At 38.1% G+C, this 26,415-nt stretch overlaps 1 protein-coding gene across 1 annotated transcript; it reads right to left on the bottom strand.

Moving 5' to 3' along the window:
• Window positions 1-211: 211 nt before the first annotated feature.
• On the bottom strand, window positions 212-2,149 carry LOC126080119 (zinc finger protein 133-like). The gene has a single exon (XM_049891420.1). It carries the CDS (start codon window positions 2,147-2,149, stop codon window positions 212-214), a length of 1,938 nt encoding a protein of 645 aa, XP_049747377.1.
• Window positions 2,150-26,415: the final 24,266 nt, after the last annotated feature.

Below are 26,415 nucleotides of genomic sequence, written 5' to 3'. Positions count from 1 at the left end.
GGGGCAAAAAATCATCCCTAGTTAAGAGCCACTACTCTATACCTGTAGTTCTCCCCTGTCCTCTAGTGTATGGTGATGGTCAACAAATTTCTGAAGCCCGACCCTTGCACACATGAGATTCCCCACTAAAGTTCTCTTTGGTACTTAATGAGATACATGTGACTTATCACTTAAGCTTTGCGTACGTACATTCCCTGCTCATAAGATTTCTCTATAACAAGTGTGTCCTCTGGTGTATAATAAGGTGTGACTTCAGCCTAAAGCTTTCCCCGCACTTGTTGCAAACATAAGACTTTTCCCCAGAGTGTGTTCTCTCATGTGTGCTGAGTGTTGCCTTATCGCTAAAAGCACGCTCACATTCCCTGCATACATAAGGCTTCTCCCCTGAATGTGTCCTCTGATGCCTTAAGAGGGCTGATGTCTGGCTAAAGCCTCGCCCACACTCCCTGCACACAAATGGCTTCTCCCTTGAGTGCGCCATCTTGTGCCTGACTAGATTTGCCTTCTGGCTAAAGCCATGGCCACATTCCGTGCAAATGTAAGCCTTCTCCCCAGAGTGTGTTCTCTGATGACTGATGAGGTGTGACTTCTGTCGAAAGCCTCGCTTACATTCTCTGCACACAAAAGGCTTCTCACCTGAGTGTGTCCTCTGATGTGTAGTGAGAGTTGACTTATGTCTAAAGCCTCGTCCACATTCTCTGCACACATAAGGTTTCTCTCCTGAGTGTGTCCTCTGGTGTGTAAGGAGAGCTGACTTAACATTAAACCCTCGTCCGCACTCCTCACACATATATGGGTTTTCCCTTGAGTGTGTCCTCTGGTGTGTGGTAAGATTTGACTTATCACTAAATCCCCTCCCACACTGTCGACACACAAAAGGCTTCTCTCCTGAGTGAGTCCTCTTGTGTTTAATAAGATATGATTTCTGGCTAAAACTTCGGCCACATTCACTGCACAAATGAGCATTCTCCCCTGAATGAATCCGCTGGTGTTTGCTGAGAGCTGATTTATCTCTAAAGAGTCGTCCACAGTCCCTACATACATATGGCTTCTCCCATGAGTGGGTTCTCTGGTGTGTGATAAGATTTGACTTATCTCTAAAGCCTCGCTTACACTCACTGCACACAAAGGGCTTCTCCCGTGAATGTGTCCGAAGGTGTCTGATGAGTGTTGACTTCTGACTAAAACTTCTCCCACACTCCTCACATGCAAAGGGCTTCTCCCCAGAGTGTGCCATCTTATGTGTGACTAGATTTGACTTCTGGCTAAAAGCTTGTCCACATTCCATGCACAGGTAAGGCTTCTCCCCCGTGTGTGACCTCTTGTGTGTGATGAGAGCTGATTTGTAGCTAAAGGCCCGGCTGCACTCATTGCAAACATAAGGCTTTTCACCTGAGTGAGTCCTCTGATGAGTGAAGCAGACTGATTTCTGGTTAATGCCTAGCTCACAATTTCCACAACTGACTGCTTTAAATCCTGAGATTTCTACCCACTTTAATACTTTGTCTGTTTCCACAGAGTTTGCCTTCTCTGCAGGGCTGAGCTTCATTTCCATCACTGTGTTGCCTTCCCTAGATCTTATTAACTGTCCTTTGGGTGGGCTGGAGAAGGTGCTTGAAGTCACCATCTCCCTTGTACTGCCAAACAAGGATCTGGAGTCACTTTCTCTGACTTGACCTTCCATTTTGTCATTCCAGAAGTTTTGATCAGAAAGTCTTTGCTGCTGCTGCTTCTGACCCACTGAGCAGGGATCTGCTAACTGGAGAGCTCCTACAAACAAGCCTGGGTGGATTTGAAGGTGATGATCACAGAGCACATGTTGGCATAATTGTTGACTGCAGAAAGTTTGAGGGGAGAAGGAATAGGGTTGAATTTCTGGCTTTGGGTCTGCTAAACAGGGGCTGGGCAGATGTTCCCTCTCCTTTATCCAGGGCTCTTCTCCCTGTTCCAGTAGAATGACAAGTGTTGGTTTGGAAAATGGAATTCCCATAGAGACCAGGTTCCTGTAGTTTTCCAGCATCACATCCCTATATAGGGTCCTCTGCTCAGGGCTCAACAGCCTCCACTCCTCCTGGGTGAAGTCCACAGCCACATCACTGAATAATACAAATGCCTCCTTTTTCCTTCCTCTCAGAAGCCACATGGCCATACTTCTGGTCTCCTGAATTGTCTTCTTTGAGAAAGAAAAGGTTTTAGAAGGCAGGTCTGAGAAAGATGAGAAACGTGAAGTTGTCTGGGAGAAATAACCTTCCCATGAGCTGAGTGGGACCTGCTCTCCAGATACCAGTGTGTGCGTGCGTGTGTGTGTATAAGAGAAAGAGAGTTGCTTGAGCAGGGTGGTTGCAGAGGACATCTGTACAGCACAGTCCTGCCATAGAGAAAAGGCCCAGAAAAGAAAGCCAGATCATCTGTAGTTCAACCCCAAGCTGTGCCCTGGTCAGGGGCCCCAGATCTCCAGTAGTTGGGTGAGAGTTTCACACTAATAACGTGGACTCAGATAATAGGGGGGCAGGTGGGAAGGCCTCTGAGTGCCCACAGGAGAGCACTTGCACAAAGCAGTAGGCAGAGTGGGGCTCTAAGTTCCAGCTCTACCTCACCCAGCCTTGGCTCCTCTGTGGGTTGAGGTCATACCTGTGCAACTCTTGGATGCCACTGCTTGTCACCAATCTGGGGGCTAAAGCTGTTGGGAAAGTGGTTGGGGAGCTTGTTCAGCAACTGTCAAGGGTGACAGCTCAGGGGTACCCTGCTGTATCATCTATCTTTCTTTTAGGAGTTATGTAATCTTAACTTTTACCTTTAGGTCTATGATCCATCTCAAATTATTTTTTGCATGTTGTGTATGATAGAGGTCAAATTCCTTTTTCCCCATATGTATATCCATTTATTTTAGCATTGATTAAAAAGACTTTTCATTTCCTGTTGAATTGCCTTGGCACTTCTGTTGAAATCAATGGATTATGTAAGCGTGCGTATGTTTCTCCACTCCATTTTATCTCTGCTCTTTTCTGCTGTCCTTTAAATGTTGTCTGTATTTGAGTCAGATGGCTTGGCTGCAGCTCCAGATATGTTTGGTTCACCTTTGGATGCAATTCCACATGGTCCTGGAACACAAGTGCTTGAAGAATGCCTAAGGCTAGGTGATATCTCTGTTGTTACTCCATGATAGGCCCATTGGAGTCAGAACTAGGCAGTGGCCCCTAGGATGGAAGTGGCTGCTGCTCTCTCCTCTTCTCTAAAGAGTCGTTCCTCTCTGGAATTCAGTCTATTTATTTTCCTTGTATTCACCACTCTTCTCTGTCTCCACAGAAGGATATGATTTTTCAAAATTTTATTTTGTCCATTTTTCTTGTTATCATTGGAACAAATGTCTTCTCTGTCTTTTTATAATCTAACTGGCAGCTGAAGTATCCCTGGTAGGGTAGAAAAATAAAAAGTAAGTTTAGAATGGTTCATTAAATAGAACCATTGTATTTTTAATCATTGTGCTACCAATTCATTTCTCTTTGCCTTATCATAGCCTTCACAAATTGGCTAGTTTTTGTCCTCAGCCATTAAAGTTTCCTCTTATACCTTTAGAATTGCCTAATCTTTAATTTTAGCAACAGAATCAAATGCCATAGCTTTAGGATCCTTTTATGAATAAGAAAAAAAAAAAAATGTACAACAATGTAAGTCCAATTCTTCAAGAAAGAGCCACTCAAAAATGAGTCACCTTAGTTATTTTTCTTTTCCCCTCATTATTATTTTACTGTTGAATATATTATCCAAAATGGCTTCTCAATGACCCTTGAAAAAGTCCTTTTCAGCAGAGGCCAAGGGACACAAAAGGACAGAGTTTGTGTCTCAATTTTAAAGGACCATGCTACATATCATTTAAAGAGAAAAGAGAAGAATGAAATATTATGAAGTACGAAAATAAGACTTTTTTTTTGTAAAGTAAGCTCAAGAAATTCTTTCTGTTAGTTTAAGTCATGTGATGTGATTTAAAATGATGACTCAAGAGGCTAACAAAATTAATATTTAATTTGGACCTAACACAGGTTATTGATTTATAAGCAAGCCTCAGCCTTGGAGTCTTGATAACGACAGCTGGACAAAGCCAGTCAACCATGGTTTACTGTATGTACAGATTGTTTGAAACAGCTTTTCTCTTTTTTATGATTATTGATTGTGGTATTTCTACTGTGTTTCAAGGCATGAAAATAAAATGAATAAACAGATAATCCGAAGGAGGAAAAGAGTCTCCTTGTGTGCATTCTCTATTTTTTAATTATTTACCATGGATATAGGAGCCCTGGTGATGCAATGGTTAAGTGTTCAGTTGCTAACCAGAAAGTTCACAGGGTTCCAACCCACCAGCCACTTCCTGGGAGAAAAGACCTGGCGATCTGCTCCTGTAAAGATTACAGCCTAGGAAACCCTATGGGGCAGTTCTACTCAGCCCTACAGAGTTGCTATAAGTCAGAATTGACTTGAAGGCGCACAACACCACCACACCCATGGTTACACAGCCTTTACAATGTTTCAGAATTCAGAATACACAGAGAGAATATTTAAATTATAATATCCTTCACACAAAGGAGTATGATTAAATATTTATAATAAAGAAATTTCTTTGTATTCCACATAGGGGCCAGCCAGAATGCAGTCCAGAGAATGCCAAATACAAGAGAAAACCTCTTAATAATCTAATGCTTGCTCTAGGACTCCTACTGGAAATATAAATTTGACAAAGTTAAATAAAGAAGAGATAATATGCATCCATGATAATAAACTGCTAACATTTTTAGAATTCAGAAACATAGAAATTGGAGGTTTAAGGTACCAAGCTTACTTTAAACAGCACTGAACTCTTACGATATATAATTAATGGCAAGTTAAAATACCTTTATAGAAAATCAAGGATAAACAAACAAGCAAAAACCTCAATTTCTGAGAGCTTAATAAAATTGATACAAATTTAGCTTAACCAAGATTATTCTCAAAATACCAGTGTTACCAAGTTACAAATCAGAAGAGGGAAATAAAGGTGAAGCTGTGCTCCGATAAGTTTGAGAATTATTTGGTTCATCTCACGCATATTTCTTTATAGAAGTCTTCTCAGATATTTCGGAATGCTCGTGTTCACGCTGAAGCTCCAAGAAAGGATTACGTGATGTAGTGTTAACTAAAATTATTTGACTATGGAATCCACTTTCCAAGAATACCTTATGGAACTACTGTTCTTTAAAAAAAAAAAAGAAAACACTTTGGAAAACTCTGGCCTAATTTCAATAAAACTTCTGTTATTTTCAAAGCATTGCAAGAAATGAAGTTCCTATTGCCCAAAAAGAAAACAAACATGTCCAAAAGACGATGCTTTATTACAATCACGGTCCTTTGCAAATGTTGATAGAAATTGAAACATTTATTGAATTAGTAGTAGCCAGAGGAACTCGACATACATGAAGTATATATACTAGATATTCACGAGAGTGGTCTTTGTTCTTCACTAAAAAACCCCAGTGCCTTCGAGTCGATTCTGACTCATAGCGACCCTACAGGACACAGCAGAACTGCCCCATAGAGTTTCCAAGGAGCGTCTGGTGGATTTGTTATTCACCAGCTGGGCTTAGCGCTTAAAAAAAAAAACCTGCTGTATGTAGAGTCGATTCCAACTGTACCCCATAATGTTTTCAATGGCTAGTTTTTGGGGATTAGATTCCCAGGACTGTCTTCCAAGGTGCCTCTGGGTGGACTCAGTTAGCAGCTGAGAATTTAGCCACTCCCACAAGCCAGGAATACCAGCTAGTGCTCACTGGAGGTAAATTAGAAAGTGGAGAGATTTTCTTCTCATGTTTCCTAAATGCAACATGCTTCATATCTGTGTCAGGGCATTTCTGGTTAATATTTTGTTGTTTCTGTTATTGATGTAGGCCATTTGTGTGTTGTGAGTGTGGTTTAGAACTTCTGGTGACTGAAAACTGTAAGTCCCCAGGGGAAAAGACCAGCTGTTACAAGTTTTGTTTTACCAGACCTATAACTGTGCCTATAACAAAATCAGGAGCTAAAAATAAAGCAATTCTGAATTACTTCTTCAAATGAGTATCTGTTTTGCATTCTGCAGTTTGTCAGCTCTTTTCCTACAACACATCATACAACTCAAATATTTGCTAAGTACCTAAAATGGGGAAGCAACAGGCCAAGTTCTAAGGATTCTTCTATTACTGCTGGCTGGTCATCAAAGAGCTCCCCAAATTGGTGCACAATTAAATTACCAATAGGGAGATGCAGTTTGGGTTTAGTAACTTCAATTAAGAGATATAAACAACTATGAAAAGGCTACCACTGCAACAAAATTTACTCTACTGAAAGTTCTCTGCTTGATTATGAGAAATTAAGTCATTTATTTACTGTTAGTTACAAAGCAATAGATCAGAGATATAATTGCAATATGGATCAAGACCAGTGGTTTTCTTTTCCGGGGAACAATAGTAAATGTCAATTTCAGCATAAGGCTGAGAGATTAAATATAAAGGACAACCTACATACCTCAGGTACTCGAGAACATGTCAGATATCCCACTAGAATTTAGGTTTGGGAATAGGGTCGTCAGTAGTGGGGTTGGGAATAAAGATAAGATCAAGTGGGAGATGAAGGTATGGATGGAGGTAGAACAAGTTTGAAGTAGATCAAACCTCAAAAGAGTAAATGAAAGCTCTTTCTTGGCCTACGCAGACTCCGGAATCCACGTTGCGTCCACAACTTTGAGGAGGCAGCTCTTCCCCAGTTGTCTTTTGAGCGCCTTCCAACCTGGAGGGCTCATCTTCCAGCACTACATCAGACAATGTTCTGCTGCCATTCATATTGTTTTCACTGGTAAATTGTTTTCAGAAGTAGACTGCCAGGTCCTTCTTCCTAGTCTGTCTTCATCTAGAAGCTGAGCTGAAACCTGTCCACCATGGGTGACTCTGGTGGTATCTGAATACCAGTGGCATAGCTTCCAGCATCACAGCAACAAAGCAAGCCCCCACACACGTGGGGGTGCTGGATCATAGGATAGTTCTATTTCTAATTTTCTGAGAAAGAGCCATACTATTTTCCATAGTGGTTTTGCCATTTTACAGTCCCACCAGCAATGGATAAATGGAAAAATGGTCCAATCTCCCTACATCCTCATCTACATTTGTTACCTTTTTTTTTTTTTTTAATCAGTACCATTTATTTTGGCTGGAGTAGGACGGTATCTCATTGTAGTTTTGATTTGCATCTCTCTTTTTTTTAATGGCTAATGATTGTGAACATCTTTTCATGTTTGTTGGCTGCTTGGATGTTCTCTTTGGTGAAGGTTCTATTCATGTCCTTTGCCTATTTGTGATTGGGTTGTTTGCCTTTGTCTTTTTGTTGTTGAGCTGTTGAAGTTTTCTACAGATTTTAGAGATTAGACCCTTATTAGATATGTAGTTTCTGAAGATTTTTTTTCCCAGTCTGTAGTTTATCTATTTACTCTTTTAATAAAGTCTTTTGATGAGCATAAGTTTTCTTTTTTTAATTTTAATTTTAAATTCTATTTAAATATTTTGTCTTCTATTCATGTATTTGTTTTTATGTTTGTTATCTTGTTTTTACAGAAATTAGGTCCATAGTTTTCTCCCTATGTTTTCTTCCAGGAATTTTATGGTTTTAGCTTAACATTTAGTCTTTGATCCATTTTAAGTTAGTTTTTTTGTATGATGTGAGGTATAGATCCTGTTTCATTATTCTCCAGGTAGATATCCAGTTTTACCAGCACCATTTATTGAAGCGACTGTTTCTCCCTCACTAAAAATAGATTTTGACTCCTTGTCAAAAATCAGTTGTCCATAGATTATTGTTGTTGTTATTTGCCATCGAGTTGGTTCTGATTCATAGTGACCCTACTTATAACAGAACAATACACTGCCTAGTCCTGCACGATACTCACAATTGTTGTTGTGCTTAAGCCCATTGTTGCGGCCACCGTGTCAATCCATCTCATTGAGGGTATTCCTCTTTTTCACTGACCCTTTACTTTACCAAGTATGATGTCCTCCTCCAGGGATTGATCCCTCCTGATAATACATCCAAAGTGTAAGACACAAAGTATCACCATTCTTGCTTCTAATGAGCATTCTTGCTTTACTTCTTCCAAGAGAGATTTGTTCATTTTTCTGGCAATCCATGGTATAGTCAATATTCTTTGCCAAAACCATAATTCAAAAGCAACAATTTCTCTTCATTCTTCCTTTTTTCACTGTCCATCTTCCACATGCATATGAGGCTATTGAAAACACCATGGTTTGGTCAGGTGCACCTTCGTCTGTAAAGTGACATCTTTGCTTTTTAACACTTTAAAGAGGTCTTTTGCAACATATTTCCTCAATGCAATGTGTCTTTTGGTTTCTTGACTGCTGCTTCTGTGGGTGTCGATTGTGGATCTAAGTAAAATGAAAACCTTGACAACTTAATCTATTCTCTGTTAATTGTGATTTTGCTTATTGGTTCAGTTGTGAGGATTTTTGTTTTCTTTATGCTGAGGTGCAATCCATACTAAAGGTTGTGGTCTTTGATCTTCATCAGTAAGGGCTTCAAGTCCTCTTCACTTTCAGCAACCAAGGTTGTGTCATCTGCATAACGCAGGTTGTTAATCAGTCTTCCTCCAATCCTGATGCATCATTCTTCCTCATATAGTCCAGCTTCTCAAATTATTTGCTCAGCATAGAGACTGAATAAGTATGGTGAAAGGATACAACCATGACACACACCTTTCTTAACTTTAAACCCCACAGTATCCATTTTTTCTGTTCGAGCAACTACCTGTTGCTCTAAGTGCAGGTTCCTCATGAGAGCAATTAAACGTTTTGGAATTCCCGAGGCAGGGCCAAGATGGCAGAGTAGTCGGATGCTTCTGGTGAACCCTTCTACAACAAAGACCCGAAAAAACAAGTGAAACAGTTATATTTATGACAAGCTAGGAACCCTGAACATCAAAGGCAAAGTTACATAATGGGCTGAATGGCAGTGGGAGGGAGAGATGGTTCAGAAGCAGAGAGGAGTTTCTGGACCTGAATCACTGGGAAACCTCAGACACCATTCCCTGGAATGACTGGGGAGGGCTAGTGGTAGCATTCAGCCACAGTTTCCTCAGGGAGAAACAGCCAGCTGCACAGCCTGCTCAAACCTCCAGAACCAGGGAAGAAAGGTGCTCTCAGCAAAACCTAAGAACTTGCATATATTTTACCATGCCCCCAGCCCTCAAGCCAGCTTCAGTGGCTGTTGATTTCCCTGGGCCTGAGATAGGTCCTGCTGCATGTTCTGAGCCATTCTCCCAGCCTTGGAGAAAGAATAAATTCACAACTGGGAGAAAAGATAATCTACCAACTCCATTGACCCGGGGAGCTCAGGACAGAAGCGGGTCCTGTCCAAGCATAAATGGTCCATTGACTTTGAATACCTTTCCCCGCTGCATGAAACTGTGTGAGTCTAAATCAGAAGAATAGGCCCCTGTTGCCAGAATGCAACTGTTTCAGCTGTGCGGCTTAGAGGTGGGTGTTTGATTTTTGACACGGCTTTGCCTATTAAAAAGTGTCCTCACCTACCCACATCAGGGGGTGAAGGACTGGTGGCTCCACTCAGGTCACCCAGCCGCCCATGACAGAGGTCCAAGGATAAATTGTACCTACCAGCCCTTACAACCAAAAGCATTGGGTGCCCATGGTGGTCTACAGAACCCACTCACCTGTGTGCTCTAGGGAACAGGGACATGCTCTCCTCACAGACACTTGGGGACAGTTTCAACTCCCTGCCTTGTTCAGAGCGTGGCCCCCTGCAGCAACCAAATACTGGTACCTACACCAATCACCCCTGCCCCTCTAAGGCTGTAGGACAGAGCCTGTACCACACACTTTATGGCCAACTACCTGGACACCTGAACTAAATCCATACAAGAAAAGTGAATGGATTCCTAGGCTGAGATACCTGATAACAGCTCTAGCCATCTGGTGACAGGACATTACAGTTTCAAAGGCAAAAATAATTTAGCCAGCTCACTGAAACAACCTATTTGGGCAGATCAAAACAAAACAAAGTGAGAAGCTAAGATACAATAAGCAAACAGAAAATAAACTAATACAATAAATTATAGATGGCTCAGAGACAACAGTCAATATCAAATCACATAAAGACGCAGACCATGATCACTTCAACAAGCTCTCAAAACAAAGAATCAAGGATCTTCTGGATGAAAGTGCCTTCCTGGAATTACCAGAGGCAGAATAAAAAAGCTTAGTATACAAAATTTTCAAGACATCAGGAATAAGATCAGGAAGAAGATCAGTAAATATGCAGAACAAGCCAAGGAACACAAGATAAAGGAGTTGAAGGAATTAAAAAGGTTATTCAAGAACATAATAAAAATTTAATAAGCTGAAAGAATCCATAGAGAGACAGCAATCAGAAATTCAGAAGGTTAACAATAAAATTGCAGAATTAGACAACTCAAGAGAAAGCCAGAGGAGCAGAATTGAGCAAGTGGAAGGCAGAATTGGTGAGACTGAAGATAGAGCACTTGGCACCAACATACTTGAAGAAAAATCAGATAAAAGAATTTTAAAAAATGAAGAAACCCTAACAGTCATGTGGGACTCTATCAAGAGAAATAACCTATGAGTGATTGGAGTACCAGAACAGGGAGGGATAACAGAAAATACAGACAGAATTGTTGAAGATTTGTTGGCAGAAAACTTCCCTGATATTGTGAAAGATGAGAATATATCTATCCAAGATGCTCATTAAACTCGTTATAAAATAAATCTTAAAAGAAATTCACCAAGACATATTATAATCAAACTTGCCAAAACCGAAGAGAGAATTTTAAGAGCAGCTAGAGATAAACGTAAAGTCACCTACAAAGGGGAGTCAATCAGAACAAGCTTGGACTACTCGTCAAAAACCACGCAGGCAAAAAGGCAATTGGATGACTTATATAAAGCATTGAAGGAAAAAAAATTGCCAGCCAAGAATCATATATCCAGCAAAACTGTCTCTCAAATATGAAGGTGAAACTAGGACATCCCCAGATAAACAGAAGTTTAGGGAATTTGTAAAAACCAAACCAAAACTACAAGAAATACTAAAGAGAGTTCTCTGGTTAGAAAATCAATAATATCATATATCAAACCAAGATGAGAACACTGGACAGAGCAATCAGGTATAAACCCAGATAGGGAAACCACAAAATTAAATCAAGACAAAAAAAAAAATACTCAAAAAAGGGAAAAGGTGATGTCATTATGTAAAAGAAGACAACATTAAAACATAAAGAGGGACTAAGAAATGTAGTCCTTGATCTTTCATATGGAGAGGAAGACAAGGCGATATAAAGAAATAAAAGTTAGGTTTAAACTTAGAAAAATAAGGGTAAATATTAAAGTAACCACAAAGAAGACTAACAATCCTACTCATCAAAATAAAATACAAGAAAAAAATAATGACTCAGCAGAAATAAAATCAACAACAAATAACAGGAAAAGACAATATATAAAGACAAACTACTCAGCACAAAAAATTAAATGGGAAAAAGAAACTCTCAACAATCCACAAAAAAAGACATCAAAATGACAGCACTAAAATTACGCTGAATGTAAATGGACTAAATACACCAATAAAGAGACAAAGAGGGGCAGAATAGATACAAAAGCATGATCCATCTATATGCTGCCTACAAGAAACACACCGTAGACTTAGATACACAAATAAACTAAAACTCAAAGGATGGAAAAAAACATATCAAGCAAACAATAATCAAAAAAGAACAGGAGTGGCAATATTAATTTCTGACAAAATAGACTTAAAGTTAAATCCACTGCAAAAGATAAGGAAGGACACTACATAATGATTAAAGGGATAATATAACAGGAAGATATAACCATATTAAATATTTATGCACTAAATAACAGAGCTGCAACATACATAAAACAAACTCTAACAGCATTGAGAAGTGAGATAGACAGCTCCATAATTATAGTAGAAGACTTCAACACATCATTTTTGGTGAAGGACAGAACATCCAGAAAGAAGCTGAATAAAGACACAAAAGATCTAAGTGCCACAATCAACCGACTTGACCTCATGGACATGTACAGAACACTCCACCCAACAGCAGCCAAGTATACTTTCTTTTCCATTGCAAAAGGAACATTCTCTAGAATAGACCACATATTAGGTCATAAAGAAAGCCTTAACAGAATCCAAAACATTGAAATATTACAAAGCATCTTCTCTGACCATAAGGCCTTAAAAGTAGAAATCAATAAGAGAAAAAGCAGGGAAAAGAAATCAAGCACTTGGACACTGAACAATATCCACCTCAAAAATGACTGGGTTATAGAAGACAATAAGGATGGAATAAAGAAATTCATAGAATCCAATGAGAATGAAATCACGTCCTATCAGAACCTTTGGGACACAGCAAAAGCAGTGCTCAGAGGTCAATTCATACTAGTAAATGCACACATCCAAAAAGAAGAAAGGGCCAAAATCAAAGAATTATACCTACAACTAGGACAAATAGAAAGAGAGCAACAACAACAACAAAAAACCCTCAGGCACCAGAAGAAAACAAATAATAAAAAATTAGAGCAGAATTAAATGAAATAGAGAACAGAAAAACAATTGAAAGAGTTAACAAGACCAAAACCTGACTCTGAAAAAATTAAAATTGAAAAACCATTGGCCAAACTAGCAAAAGAAAAACGGGAGAGGAAGTAAATAACCTGAATAAGAAATGAGATGGGTGATATCATAACAGACCCAACTGAAATTAAAAGAATCATATCAGATTATTATGAAAAATTGTACTCTAACAAATTTGAAACTGTAGAAGAAACGGATGAATTTCTAGAAACATACTACCTACCTAAACTAACACAAACAGAGGTAGAACAACTAAATAACCCATAACAAAAGGTAATCAAAAAACTCCCAACGAATAAAAGCCCCGGCCTGGATGGCTTCACTGTAGAGTTCTACCAAGCTTTCAGAGAAGAGTTCACGACACTACTGCTAAAGTTATTTCAGAGTATAGAAAAGGACAGAATACTCCCAAACTCATTCTATGAAGCCAGCATATCCCTGATACCAAAACCATGTGAAGACACCTCAAAAAAAAAAAAAAAAAAGAAAGAAAATTACAGACCTATACCCGAACTTAGATGCAAAAATCCTCAACAAAATTCTAGCTAATAGAATTCAACAACATATCAAAAAAATAATTCACCATGACCAAGTGGGATTCATACTGGGTATGCAGGGATGGTTCAACATTAGAAAACCAATTAAAGTAATCCATCGTATAAATAAAACAAAAGACATGAACCACATGATCTTATCAATTGATGCAGAAAAGGCATTTAACAAAGTTCAACACCCATTCATGATAAAACTATCAGCAAAATAGGAATAGAAGGAAAATCCCTCAGCATAATAAAGGGCATGCATACAAGCCAGGAAACCCTAGTGGCATAGTGGTTAAGTGCTATGGCTGCTAACCAAAAGGCCGGCAGTTCAAATCCACCAGGCACTCCTTGGAAACTCTACAGGGAAGTTCTACTCTGACCTATTGGGTTGCTATGAGTTGGAATGGACTTGATGGCAGTGGGTTTGGTTTTTGGTTTATACAAAGCCAACAGCCAACATCATCCTAAATGGAGAGAGTCTGAAAGCATTCCCCTTGAGATTAGGAACCAGATAAGGATGCCCTTTATCACCACTCTTATTCGACATTGTGCTGGAGGTCCTAGCCAGAGCAATTAGGATAGATAAAGAAATAAAGGGTATCCAGATTGGTAAGAAAGAAGTAAAAGTATCTCTATTTGCAGATGAGATGATCTTATACACAGAAAACCTAAAGAATCCTTAAGAAAACTACTGAAACTAATAGAAGAGTTCAGCAGATTATCAGGATACAAAATAAACATGCAAAAATCAGTTGGATTCTTCTACACCAACAAAAAGAACATCGAAGAGGAAATCACCAAATCAATACCATTTACAGTCCCCCCAAGAAGATAAAATACTTAGGAATAAATCTCACCAGAGATGTAAAAGACCTAAACAAAGAAAAGTATAAGACACTACTGCAAGAAACCAAAAGAAACCTACATAAGTGGAAAAACATACCTTGTTCATGGTTAGAAAGATTTAACATTGTAAAAATGTCTATTCTACCAAAAGCGATCTATAGATACAACACAATTCAGATCTAAATTCCAACGACATTTTTTGATGAGATGGAGAAGCAAATCGCCAACTTCATATGAAAGGGAAAGAGGCCCTGGATAAGTAAAGCATTACTGAAAAAGAAGAACAAAGTGGGAGGCCTCATATTACCTGATTTTAGAAACTATTATACCACCACAGTAGTCAAAACAGCCTGGTACTGGTACAACAACAGATACATAGACCAAAGAAACAGAATTGAGAATCCATACATAAGTCCATCCACATATGAGCAGCTGATATTTGACAAAGGCCCAAAGTCAATTAAATGGGGAAAAGACAGTCTCTTTAACACATGGTGCTGGCATAACTGGAAATCCATCTGCAAAAAAAAAAAAATGAAACAAGACCCATACCTCATACCATGCACAAAAACTAACTCAAAACAGATCAAAGACATAAATATAAAATCTAAAACGATAAAGATCATGGAAAAAAAAGTAGGGACAATGCTAGGAGCCCTATTACATGGCATAAGCAGTATAGAAAACATTACTAACAATGCTGAAGAGAAATTAGATAACTGGGAGCTCCTAAAAATCAAACGCCTATGCTCATCCAAAGACTTCGCCAAAAGAGTATAAAGATTGCCTGCAGACTGGGAAGAAATTTTTAGTTATGACATTTCCAATTGGCGTCTGATCTCTAAAATCTACATAATACTGCAAAAACTCAACTACAAAAAGACAGATGACCCAATTAAAAAATGGGCAAAGGATATGAACAGGCACTTCACTAAAGAAGACATTCAGGTAGCTAACAGATGGGTGAGGAAATGCTCACACCCATTAGCCATTAGAGAAATGCAAATCAAAACTACAATGAGATTCTATCTCCCTCCAACAAGGCTGGCATTAATCCAAAAACAAAATAATAAATGTTGGAGAGGTTGCTGAGAGACTGGAACACTTATGCACTGCTGGTGGGAATGTAAAATGGTACAACTACTTTGGAAATCGATTTGGCTCTTCCTTAAAAAAACTGGAAATAGAACTACCATAATACCCAGCAATCCCACTCTTTGGAATATATCCTAGAGAAATAAGAGCCTTTACATGAACGGATATATGCACACCCATGTTTATTGCAGCACTGTTTACAATAGCAAAAAGATGGAAGCCACCAAGGTGTCCATCAACAGATGAATGGATAAATTATGGCACATTCACACAATGGAATACTACAGATTGATAAAAACGATGAATCTGTGAAACATTTCATAACATGGAGGAATCTGGAAGGCATTATGCTGAGTGAAATTAGTCAGTTGCAAAAGGACAAATATTATATAGACCATTATTATATGGACTCGAAAAATAGTTTAAACAGAGAAGAAAGGCCAGTGTAGTAGGGGCGGGGGTTTGGGGACCATGGTTTCAGGGGACACCTAAGTCAATTGGCATTATAAAATCTATTAAGAATACATCCTGCATCCCACTTTGTAGAGTGGTGTCTGGCTTCTTAAACACTAGCAAGTGGCCATTTAAGATGCATCAATTGGTCTCAACCCATCTGCAGCAAAGGATAATGAAGAACAGCAAAGATACAAGGTAATTATGAGCTGAAGAGACGGAAAGGAACACATAAGCCAGAGACTACATCAGCTTGAGACCAGAAGAACTAGATGGTGCCCAGCTACAACCAATGGCTGCCCTGACAGGGATACAACAGAGAACTCCTGAGGGAGCAGGAGAGCAGTGGGATGCAGTCCTCAAATTCTCATAAAAAGACCAGACTTAATGGTCTGACTGAGACTAGAAAGACCCTGGATGTCATGGTCCCCAGGCCTTCTGTTAGCACAAGACAGGCTCTGTTCCCAAAGACAGCTCTTCAAACAGGGATTCAACTGGACTGTGGGATAGAAGATGATACTGGTGAAGATTGAGCTTCTTGGATCAATTAGACATATGAGACTATGTGGACAGCTCCTGTCTGGAGGGGAGATGAGAGGGCAGAGGGGGTCAGAAGCTGGCTGAAAGGACACGAAAAGAGAGAGTGAAGGGAATGAGTTTGCTGTCTCATTAGGGGGAGAGCAATAGTAGTATATAGCAAGGTGTATATAAATTTTTGTATGAGAGTCTGACTTGATTTGTAAACTTTCACTTAAAGAACAATAAAATTTTTTTAAAAATTCAAATTTTCCTTTTTAAAAATAAAGTTCTGGAATTCCCATTCTTCACAATGTTATCCATAATTTGTTATGATCCACACAGTCTATGCGTTTGTATAGTTAATAAAACAGAAGGAAATATCTTTCTGGTATTCTTGGTTTTCAGCTAAGATCTATCTGCCATCAGCAATGGTATTCCATATTCCACGTCCTCTTCTGAATCTGGCTTGAATTTCTAGCAGTTCCCTGTGGATGTGCTGCTGCAACTGGTTTTGAATGACCTTCAGCAACATCTTACTTTTGTGTGATATTAATGATATTGTTTGATAATTTCCACATTCTGTTGGATCACCTTTCTTTGGAATGGGTACAAACACGAATCTCTTCTGTTTTTTTTGCCAGACGGGTGTATTCCAACAGAATAAGAGTGGTGATAATGGGCATCCTTGTCTCATTCCCATTCTCCAAAGGAAGGCTTTCAGCCTTTCTCTATTGAGTGTAATGTTGGCTGTTGGTTTTGCATATATGCCCTAAATTATGTTGAGATTTCCATTCTATTCCTATTTTGCTGAGAGTTTTTATCAGGAAAGGGTGTTGAATTTTATTGAATTCCTTTTCCGCATCCAATTATATGATTATATGATTATATGATTCTTTTCCTTTATTTATGTGGTGCAGTGCATTAATTGATTTTTTAATATTGAACCACCCTTGTAATCCTGGTATGAATCCCAATTGGCTAGAATTTTGTTGAAAATTTCTGCATCTATGTTCATAACGAATTTTGGTCTGTAATTGTGTGTGTGTGTGTGATGCCTTTGCCTCATTTTGGGTTATGCTGGCTTCTTAGAAAGAGTTTGGCAGTATTCCTCACTCTTTTTTATTTTTGAAGATATTGAGTAGCACTCGTGTTAGCTCTTCTCTGAATAATCGGTAGAATTCTCCAGTGTAGCCATCTGGTCCTGGGCTTTTCTTTTTTGGCAGTTTTTTAGTAGCATTTTTCAATCTCTTCTTTTGTAATGGGTCTGTTTATATCTTCTACCTCCGTTTGTGTTAGTTTGGTTAGGTTGTGCGTTTTTAGGAATTTGTCCATTTCATCTAGGTTTTCAAATTTGTTGCAGTACAATTTTTTAGTATTATCAGTTATCTTTATCGCTGTTGGATTAGTTGTAATGTCAGTAATTTCATTTCTTAATTTGGTTTTCTTTTTCTGGTTTTTCTCTTTTGTCAATCTGGATGGTATTTTGTCTATTTTAACGATCCTTTCAAAGAACCAACCAACTTCTGGTTTTGTTGATTCTTTCTACGTTTTTTTCTATTTTGTTTATTTCTGCCCTGATCTTTATTGCCTCCCCCTCCTTTTTTTTTGTTAGCTTTTGGCTTCTTTCGCTCTTCCTTTTCTATTTGTTCAAGTTGTTGGTTTGAGTAAGTGATTTTGGATCTTTCTTCTTTTTTTATATAGGCATTTAATGCTGTAAATTTTCCTTTAAGGGCTGCTTTCACTGTGTCCCAAAGGTTTCGATATGCTGTGTTTTCATTTTTGTATGATCCTAGGAATTTTGTTTTAATTTCACTTTTGATTTCTGCTACAGTTCACTAATTTTTTTTTTTTTATAAACTAGTGAATTGTAGCAGAATGGTATATTATTTAATTTCCATGTATTTATCTTTTTTTCCTTATTTTTCCTGTTGTTGATTTCTAGCTTCACACTGTTAACAGTCAGAAAAGCTCCTTTGTATGATTTCAATCTTTTCAATTTTGTTTAGACTTGTTTTGTGTTGTATTATATGGTTTATTCTGGAAAATGATCCATGTGCACTGGAAAATACATGTATTGTTTTTTTGATGGGTAGAGTGTTCTATATATGTTTGCTAGGTCCAATTGGCTTATGGTTTTATTTAAGTTCTCAATACCTTTAGTGATCTGCTTTTTAGATGTTCTGTCTATAATTGAAAGTGGTGTGTTGAAGTCCCCTACTATTTTTGTGGGGTTATCTACTTCTACCTCACTCATTTTGCTATTTCTCTTTTGAGTGTTTGAAGTTTTCTTTATTTTCTTTAATTCTGATTTTTCTGTTTTTGTTTTTATTTGGCTACTTTCTTTTGAAGAGCCTTTTTGGTTTCTTCATTCTTCTGAATGTTTTTTTCTTGGTGATTTCTTAGTGGTTACTACATATATTACATTACACAACTTACAATTGCAACCATGTTTAACATATAAACAACAGTTAACATACAATCTTAACATAATAAATCTATTCCTGCTATGCTCCTCCATTCCCCATATCTGTTGGTGTGTCTCTATTAACATCAATATACAACCTATATTTGATAAGTTTATTTTGTGCTTCTTTCTTACAAACTTGATGTTTTGTTGTAGGCAGAATTTAATTACAGAGATTATTCTTGAAAATATCATATACTTGGTCCTTGTGCTTGCCTGTTTTCTGGAGTTTTTTGTTTTTTGAGATCTTTTTTTTTAAATAATTTTTCTTGGGCTTTAAGTGAAAGTTTACAAATCAAGTCAGTCTGTCATATATAAGCTTATATACACCTTACTACATATTCCCATTTACTCTCCCCCTAATGAGTCAGCCCACTCCCTTCTTCCAGTCTCTCCTTTCGTGACCGTTTTGCCAGTTTCTAACTCTCTCTACCCTCCCATCTCCCCTCCAGACTGGAGATGCCGATACAGTCTCAAGTGTCCACTTGATACAAGTAGCTCACTCTTCATCAGCATCTCTCTCCAACCCATTGTCCAGTTCCTTCCATGTCTGATGAATAGTCTTCGGGAATGGTTCCTGTCCTGGGCCAACAGAAGGTTTGGGGCCCATGACCACCAGGATTCTTCTAGCCTCAGTCAGACAATTAAGTCTGGTCTTTTTATGAGAATTTGGGGTCTGCATCCCACTGTTCTCCTGTTCCCTCAGGTGTTCTCTGTTGTGTTCCCTGTCAGGGCAGTCATCGATTGTGGCCAGGCACCATCTGGTTCTTCTGGTCTCAGAATGATGTAAGTCTCAGGTTCATGTGGCCCTTTCTGTCTCGGGCTCATAGTTAACGTGTGACCTTGGTGTTCTTCATTCTCCTTTGATCCAGATGGGTTGAGACCAATTGATGCCTCTTAGATGGCCGCTTGTTAGCATTTAAGACCCCAGAGGCCACACTTCAAAGTGGGATGCAGAATGTTTTCATAATAAAATTTATTATGCCAACTGACTTAGAAGTCCCCTTAAGCCATAGCCCCCAAACCCCCGCCCTTGCTCCGCTGACCTTCCAAACATTCAGTTTATCCTGGAAACTTCTTTGCTTTTGGTCCAGTCCAGTTGAGCTGACCTTCCCTGTATTGAGTATTGTCCTTCCCTTCACCTAAAGTAGTTCTTGTCTACTAACTAATCAGTAAATAACCCTCTCCCACCCTCCCTCCCTCCCCCCCTCATAACCACAAAAGTATGTGTTCTTCTCAGTTTATACTATTTCTCAAGAACTTATAATAGTGGTCTTACACAGTATTTGTCCTTTTGCATCAGACTAATTGCACTCAGCAAAATGCCTTCCAGGTTCCTCCATGTTATGAAATGTTTCACAGATTGGTCACTGTTCTTTATTGATCTGTAGTATTCCATTGTGTGAATGTACCATAATTTATTTAACCATTCATGTATTGAAGGACACCTTGGTTGCTTCCAGCTTTTTGCTATTGTAAACAGTGCTGCAATAAACATGGGTGTGCATATATCTGTTCATGTAAAGGCTCTTATTTCTCTACGGTATATTCTGAGGAGTGGGATTTCTGGGTTGTATGGTAGTTCTATTTCTAACTTTTTAAGAAAACACCAGATTGATTTCCAAAGTGGCTGCAACATTTTACATTCCCACCAGCAGCGTATAAGAGTTCCAATCTATCCGCAGCCTCTCCAGCATTTGTTATTTTGTGTTTTTTGGATTAATGTCAGCCTTGTTGGAGTGAGATGGAATCTCATCGTAGTTTTAATTTGCATTTCTCTAATGGCTAATGATGGAGAGCATTTTCTCATGTGTCCGTTAGCCGCCTGAATATCTTCTTTAGTGAAGTGTGTGTTCATATCCTTTGCCCACTTTTTGATAGGGTTGTTTGTCTTTTTGTGGTTGAGTTTTAAAAGAATCATATAGATTTTAGAGATCAGGCGCTGGTCAGAGATGTCATCGCTGAAAATTTTTTCCCAGTCTGTAGGTGGTCTTTTTACTCTTTTGGTGAAGTCTTTAGATGAGGATAGGTGTTTGATTTTTAGGAGCTCCCAGTTATCTGGTTTCTCTTTGTCATTTTTGGTAATGTTTTGTATTCTGTTTATGCCTTATATTAGGGCTCCGAATGTTGTCCCTATTTTTTCTTCCATGATCTTTATTGTTTTAGCCTTTATGTTTAGGTCTTTGATCCACTTGGAGTTAGTTTTTGTGCATGGTGTGAGGTATGGGTCCTGTTTCATTTTTTGCAAATGGATATCCAGTTATGCCAGCACCATTTGTTAAAAAGATTATCTTTTCCCCCATTAAATGACATTGGGCCTTTGTCAAATATCAGCTGCTCATATGTGGATGGATTTATATCTGGGTTCTCAATTCTGTTCCATTGGTCTATGTGCCTGTTGTTGTACCAATACCAGGCTGTTTTGACTACTGTGGCTGTATAATAGGTTCTAAAATCAGGTAGAGTGAGGCCTCCCACTTTCTTCTTCTTTTTCAGTAATGCTTTACTTATCCGGGGCTTCTTTCCCTTCCATATGAATTTGGCGATTTGTTTCTCCATCACTTTAAAAAATATCATTGGAATTTGGATCGGAAGTGCATTGTATGTATAGATGGCTTTTGGTAGAATAGACATTTTTACTATGTTAAGTCTACCTATCCATGAGCAAGATATGTTTTTCCACTTACGTAGGTCCCTTTTAGTTTCTTGCACTAGTACTTTGTAGTTTTCTTTGTATAGGTCTTTTACATCTTTGGTAAGATGTATTCCTAAGTATTTTATCTTCTTGGGGGCTATTGTGAATGGTATTGATTTGGCGATTTCCTCTTCAATGTTCTTTTTGTTGATGTAGAGGAATCCAAGTGATTTTTGTATGTTTATCTTGTAACCTGAGACTCTGTCGAACTCTTCTATTAGTTTCAGTAGTTTTCTGGAGGATTCCTTAGGGTTTTCTGTGTATAAGATCATGTCATCTGCAAATAGAGATAATTTTACTTCCTCCTTGCCAATCCAGATGCCCTTTATTTCTTTGTCTAGCCTAATTGCTCTGGCTAGGACCTCTAGTGCAATGTTGAATAAGAGCGGTTGATACAGGGCATCCTTGCCTGGTTCCCATTCTCAAGGGAAATGCTTTCAGGTTCTCTCCATTTAGAGTGATGTTGGCTGTTGGCTTTGTGTAGATGCCCTTTATTATGTTGAGGAATTTTCCTTCAATTCCTATTTTGCTGAGCGTTTTTATCATAAATGGGTGTTGGACTTTGTCAAATGCCTTTTCTGCATCAATTGATAAGATCATGTGGTTTTTGTCTTTCGTTTTATTTATATGGTGGATTACATTAATGATTTTTCTAATATTAAACCAGCCTTGCATACCTGGTATAAATCCCACTTGGTCGTGGTGGATTATTTTTTTGATATGTTGTTGAATTCTATTGGCTAGAATTTTGTTCAGGATTTTTGCATCTATGTTCATGAGGGATATAGGTCTGTAATTTTCTTTTTTCGTGGTGTCTTTACCTGGTTTTGGTATCAGGGATATGGTGGCTTCATAGAATGAGTTGGGTAGTGTTCCATCATTTTCTATGCTTTGAAATACCTTTAGTAGTAGTGGTGTAAACTCTTCTCTGGAAGTTTGGTAGAACTCTGCAGTAAAGCCATCTGGGCCAGGGCTTTTTTGGGGGGGGAGTTTTTTGATTGCCATTTCAATCTCTTTTTTTGTTATGGGTCTATTTAGTTGTTCTACTTCTGATTGTGTTAGTTTAGGTAGGTAGTGTTTTTCTAGGAATTCATCCATTTCTTCTAGGTTTGCAAATTGTTAGAGTACAATTTTTCATAATAATCTGATATGATTCTTTTAGAGGTCTGTCTCTTATTATTTATTTATTATTTTTCCTGTGTATAAACCAAAAAACCAAGTTGCCATCAAGTTGTTTCTGACTCATAGGGACCCTATAGGATAGAGTAGAACTGCCCTACAGGATTTCCAAAGAGTGGTTGGTGGATTTCAACTGTTGACCTTTTGTTTGGCAGCTGAGCTCTTAACCAGTACACCACCAGAGCTCCTTCCTGTGTATAGATATGAGTATTTATTTAATGCTCTTGCCCTTCCATTTGGAGTACTAACTTGAGTAACACCTGCAAAGCTGATCTGGTAGTGGCAAATTCTCAGAGCTTCTGTTTGCTTGGGAATATCTTGATTTACCCCTTGTTTTTGAATGACAACTTTACTGGGTAAAGAATTCTTGGTTGGCAATTGTTTTTTACAGTGTTTTTTTTTACGTTGCTTCATTGTCTTCTGGCCTCTAGAGTTTCTGGAGATAAATCTGCACTATTTTTAGAAAAGGCCCTTGGTGTACAATATTGCGTTTTTCTCCTGCTGCTTTCAGAATTCCCTCTTTGGTTTTCAAGAATTTTATTAGGATATGGCATGGAGTTGATCTTTTTGGCATGGAGTTGATCTTTTTATGTCTCTTCTGACTGAGGTTCATGTAGTTTCATATATTTGCAGGATTGGTACTCTGTTCCTGTCTGGGAAATTCTCTCTGATTATCTTTTGAAATATTGTTTCTGAGTCTTTGTTGTTGTCATGCTGATCTAAAATTCCAGTAATGCTAATGTTAGATTTCTTAATTGAATCCCATATTTTCTTTTGGGTTTGTTCACTTTTCTTTGTTCCTTCCTCTTGTTTCTTTCTCTTGAGACTTGCTTGATAATCTGTTATGTTGTTTTCTAGTTCGTTTATTTTATCTTCTCTCTGTTGTACTCTACCGCTGAGTGTTTCTCTTGCTTTTTCTACTTCGGTTTCTTTATTCTTCTCTTTTTTTTTTTTTTTTTGATGCTTACAATTCCCTTTTTGAGTCTCTCGTTTTGTTCCTCTATCTATTTCCTGATCTCCTCTAGTTTGTTTTTGTATGCTTTTTTCTTTCTTTGAACATATTTAGCATCATAGTCTGAAAATTATCAACTCTTTACCTTAGCCTCCCATCCATAAAAGAAATTTCCTCTTTTCATACTTTGCTTTTTATTGTTCCTTCTCCTCTTGTGATTTTGTGGGCTTTACTTTTTTTTTTTTTGAACTTGGGCTATTTTATTATTTTGTTTGTTTTTACTTTTAAAATTTTGTATTCTGTTTTTTGAGGGAAATTTTTCTGATTGGGCATTCTGGTGGTGCACTATCCAAACGCCCAGCTGCCAACCAAAAGGCTGGGCCTGCACTTGCCAGCTAGTCTGTGGGAGAAAAATGCAGCAGCTCACCTCCACAAAAACTCACAGTCCTGGCAACCCCACGGGGCAACTCCACTCCACCTGACAGTGTCAGAATTGACCCAGCAGCTGTGATGTTGGTATCTTCTCCTGAGAACCACTCTTATACTCAGTTTCTTTGTTTTTTGTTTTTAATTCTGATTGAGGAGTTCTAGATGCTTGATGTCTGGAATTTGAAACACATGCATGTGTGTGCGGGTCGTGAGGGGGTTGGCTGGCCGCAGACACCGATGTAAATGGTGGGACCTGACTTTCCCCTGGTGAGAATGGGGGACTCTCTGTCTTTCCTTCATGGGAACCCCTTCACAGGCTAGTCCATTGTGCCTCACTGTGGGTCATTTCCCTCTTTGTTGCCCATCAGTCTGAAGTATTCCCTTTGCCCTGCTGCCCTTGCAGTTCCTCCTGGTCCTAATGTCTGTCTGTTTCAGGCCTCAGTGAGATTCAACAGCACCCTCTTGCAGCATCATGACCTTCCTTCTCTTCCTCCTCTTCCTTTGCTCCCTCCCAATTGCACAGCTCGTGAACTCCCATGGCCAATTTGTGCTATCCTGAAAAGATCTGGCTACAACTTCATCAGATTATTTCCCTTCCTATGTTCTCTGTTTGGGGTGTTGCCCAGCCTCATTCCAAAATGGCAGTGATAAGCGAGTGCTTCTGATGTTAGCAGGTAGGTTCTCCCAGCTTCTGTGTTGTCCCTGATCCTCATCACCATCCTTCTGGACTCACCCTGACTCTCCAACACCTTAGCTGCTGTCACAAGCTCTGAAATCTGTCTGTGCCTATTTTTGTTCATTGTTGAGTGGGTTAATTGCTGGGGGAGTAAATGGGAGCATCCACTCACTTTGCCATTTTGCTCTGTCCTCACCTAGCAGTCTGTCTTAGTGCTGATTTGTCTGAGTTAGGAAGCTCAAGAGTGAAACATGTTAAAATAGCCTCAAGTGTTAGGACACAGTTAAAATTGGGCTTCACATTATTGTTTGATATATAGCTTATAGGGGAAAAAATAACTAAACTCAGGGAATTTCCATTCATATTATTCTTAACATATACATGGAAGTAAATGAATAATTAGTTTAAAACAATTTTTATCAATAGGAATTGTAGAACAAAAAGTACAATAAAAATTTCTTTAAAGTAAATATTTAGTTTTCCTCATTGAGAAAATATAGTAAGTTGATGAATAATTTTTTCTAATAAACATTATTCAATAAAAACAACTTGGAATAAAGCAATGTAATTTTGTATGAAAGTCAAATTAGGGAGACTCATTAAAATCTGTACATCTTCCATTTACACACCCTTAAAAGAATGAACACTGTTTTTATTACTGGGTTTTTTTTTTTTTTTTTTAAGAAAGGATTATATATATATATGCATATATATATTTTTGGGTGTATATATATATTTTTTTTTCAATATGATACTCCAGTAGTTTATATCTATTAACACTGAGTTCTTGCTAATTAAATAAGCAGAGGAGATTTAGGTGGCACTACACTAGGTACTCAAATTAAGAGACTGTCTTGCATTAAACAGAGTCCATTTATCACAGATAAACTCTCATTCTATTTATTTGACATGACAGTCAATGGGGAAGGAAAACGCATCTTCCCAGAATTGTAGGCAATAGATGCACAGCTGTCTTGCTTCTAATTGCCTTATTCAAAATTTTGAAGCAAATAGCAAGGATATAAATGCTGTCGTCCTTAAACTGAACCACAATATAATAATACATAAGTTTTATTTCTCTAAGTTGACTAGTGTTGTAGAACTAAACAAAAAGAGAAGAATTTTCAAGACATGTGCATAAACATATGTGTCAGTTGTATTCAAATGTGATTGAGCATCAAGGGATGCATGGCAATTAAATTGTATAAAATAGAAAATTGTAACAGCTAGGCTATCCTATGATTCTTTTTAAGTATCATAAAATCTTCCATTTAGATAATCTGTCAGCAATTCATTTTAATATTTTAATTTATTCTTATTTTTTAAATTTTTATTATATGCAAGCCACTATGCTAAATTCTACAAACGTAACAACATGAACAACACAAGTCTCTTGCCACAGATCCTTCCTTGCAATCTATTTTACAGAAAATTTCTGAGAATTGTATGTATAAGAAAAGCAAAATTGTAGATATAACTTAGAATCTGCCTCTATTAGGTTATAGACTATTGACTGGCAGAGAAAGGGTACTTAAATAACGATAGTGACTTAAATGAATACAGGTAATGGATTTGTAATTTTAAATATGTAGCGTGAGTTTTTTTTTTAAATAAAATAAACAGATTTTAGAACTAGCTGCATTTGTTGAAGAATTGTCTTCATTTTTTAAAAAGTAAACATCATAAATTGATTTTCTAAACTGACATATTCCTAACAGTCAAGTGATATTCTTTTCAATGTATTTATCTGCAGTTGGGATAGGTAGCTAACTTAATTCCACATGACCTCTATTTGCTTGTTAGTATACTTTACCAAAATGGACCCTGGTGGCATAGTGGTTAAAGCACTCAGCTGCTAATCAAAAGGTCGGTGGT

This window comes from Elephas maximus, chromosome 7 (assembly GCF_024166365.1).
Source record: "Elephas maximus indicus isolate mEleMax1 chromosome 7, mEleMax1 primary haplotype, whole genome shotgun sequence".
Taxonomy (NCBI): domain Eukaryota; kingdom Metazoa; phylum Chordata; class Mammalia; order Proboscidea; family Elephantidae; genus Elephas; species Elephas maximus.
This window is presented reverse-complemented; position numbering and strand designations above follow the sequence as displayed.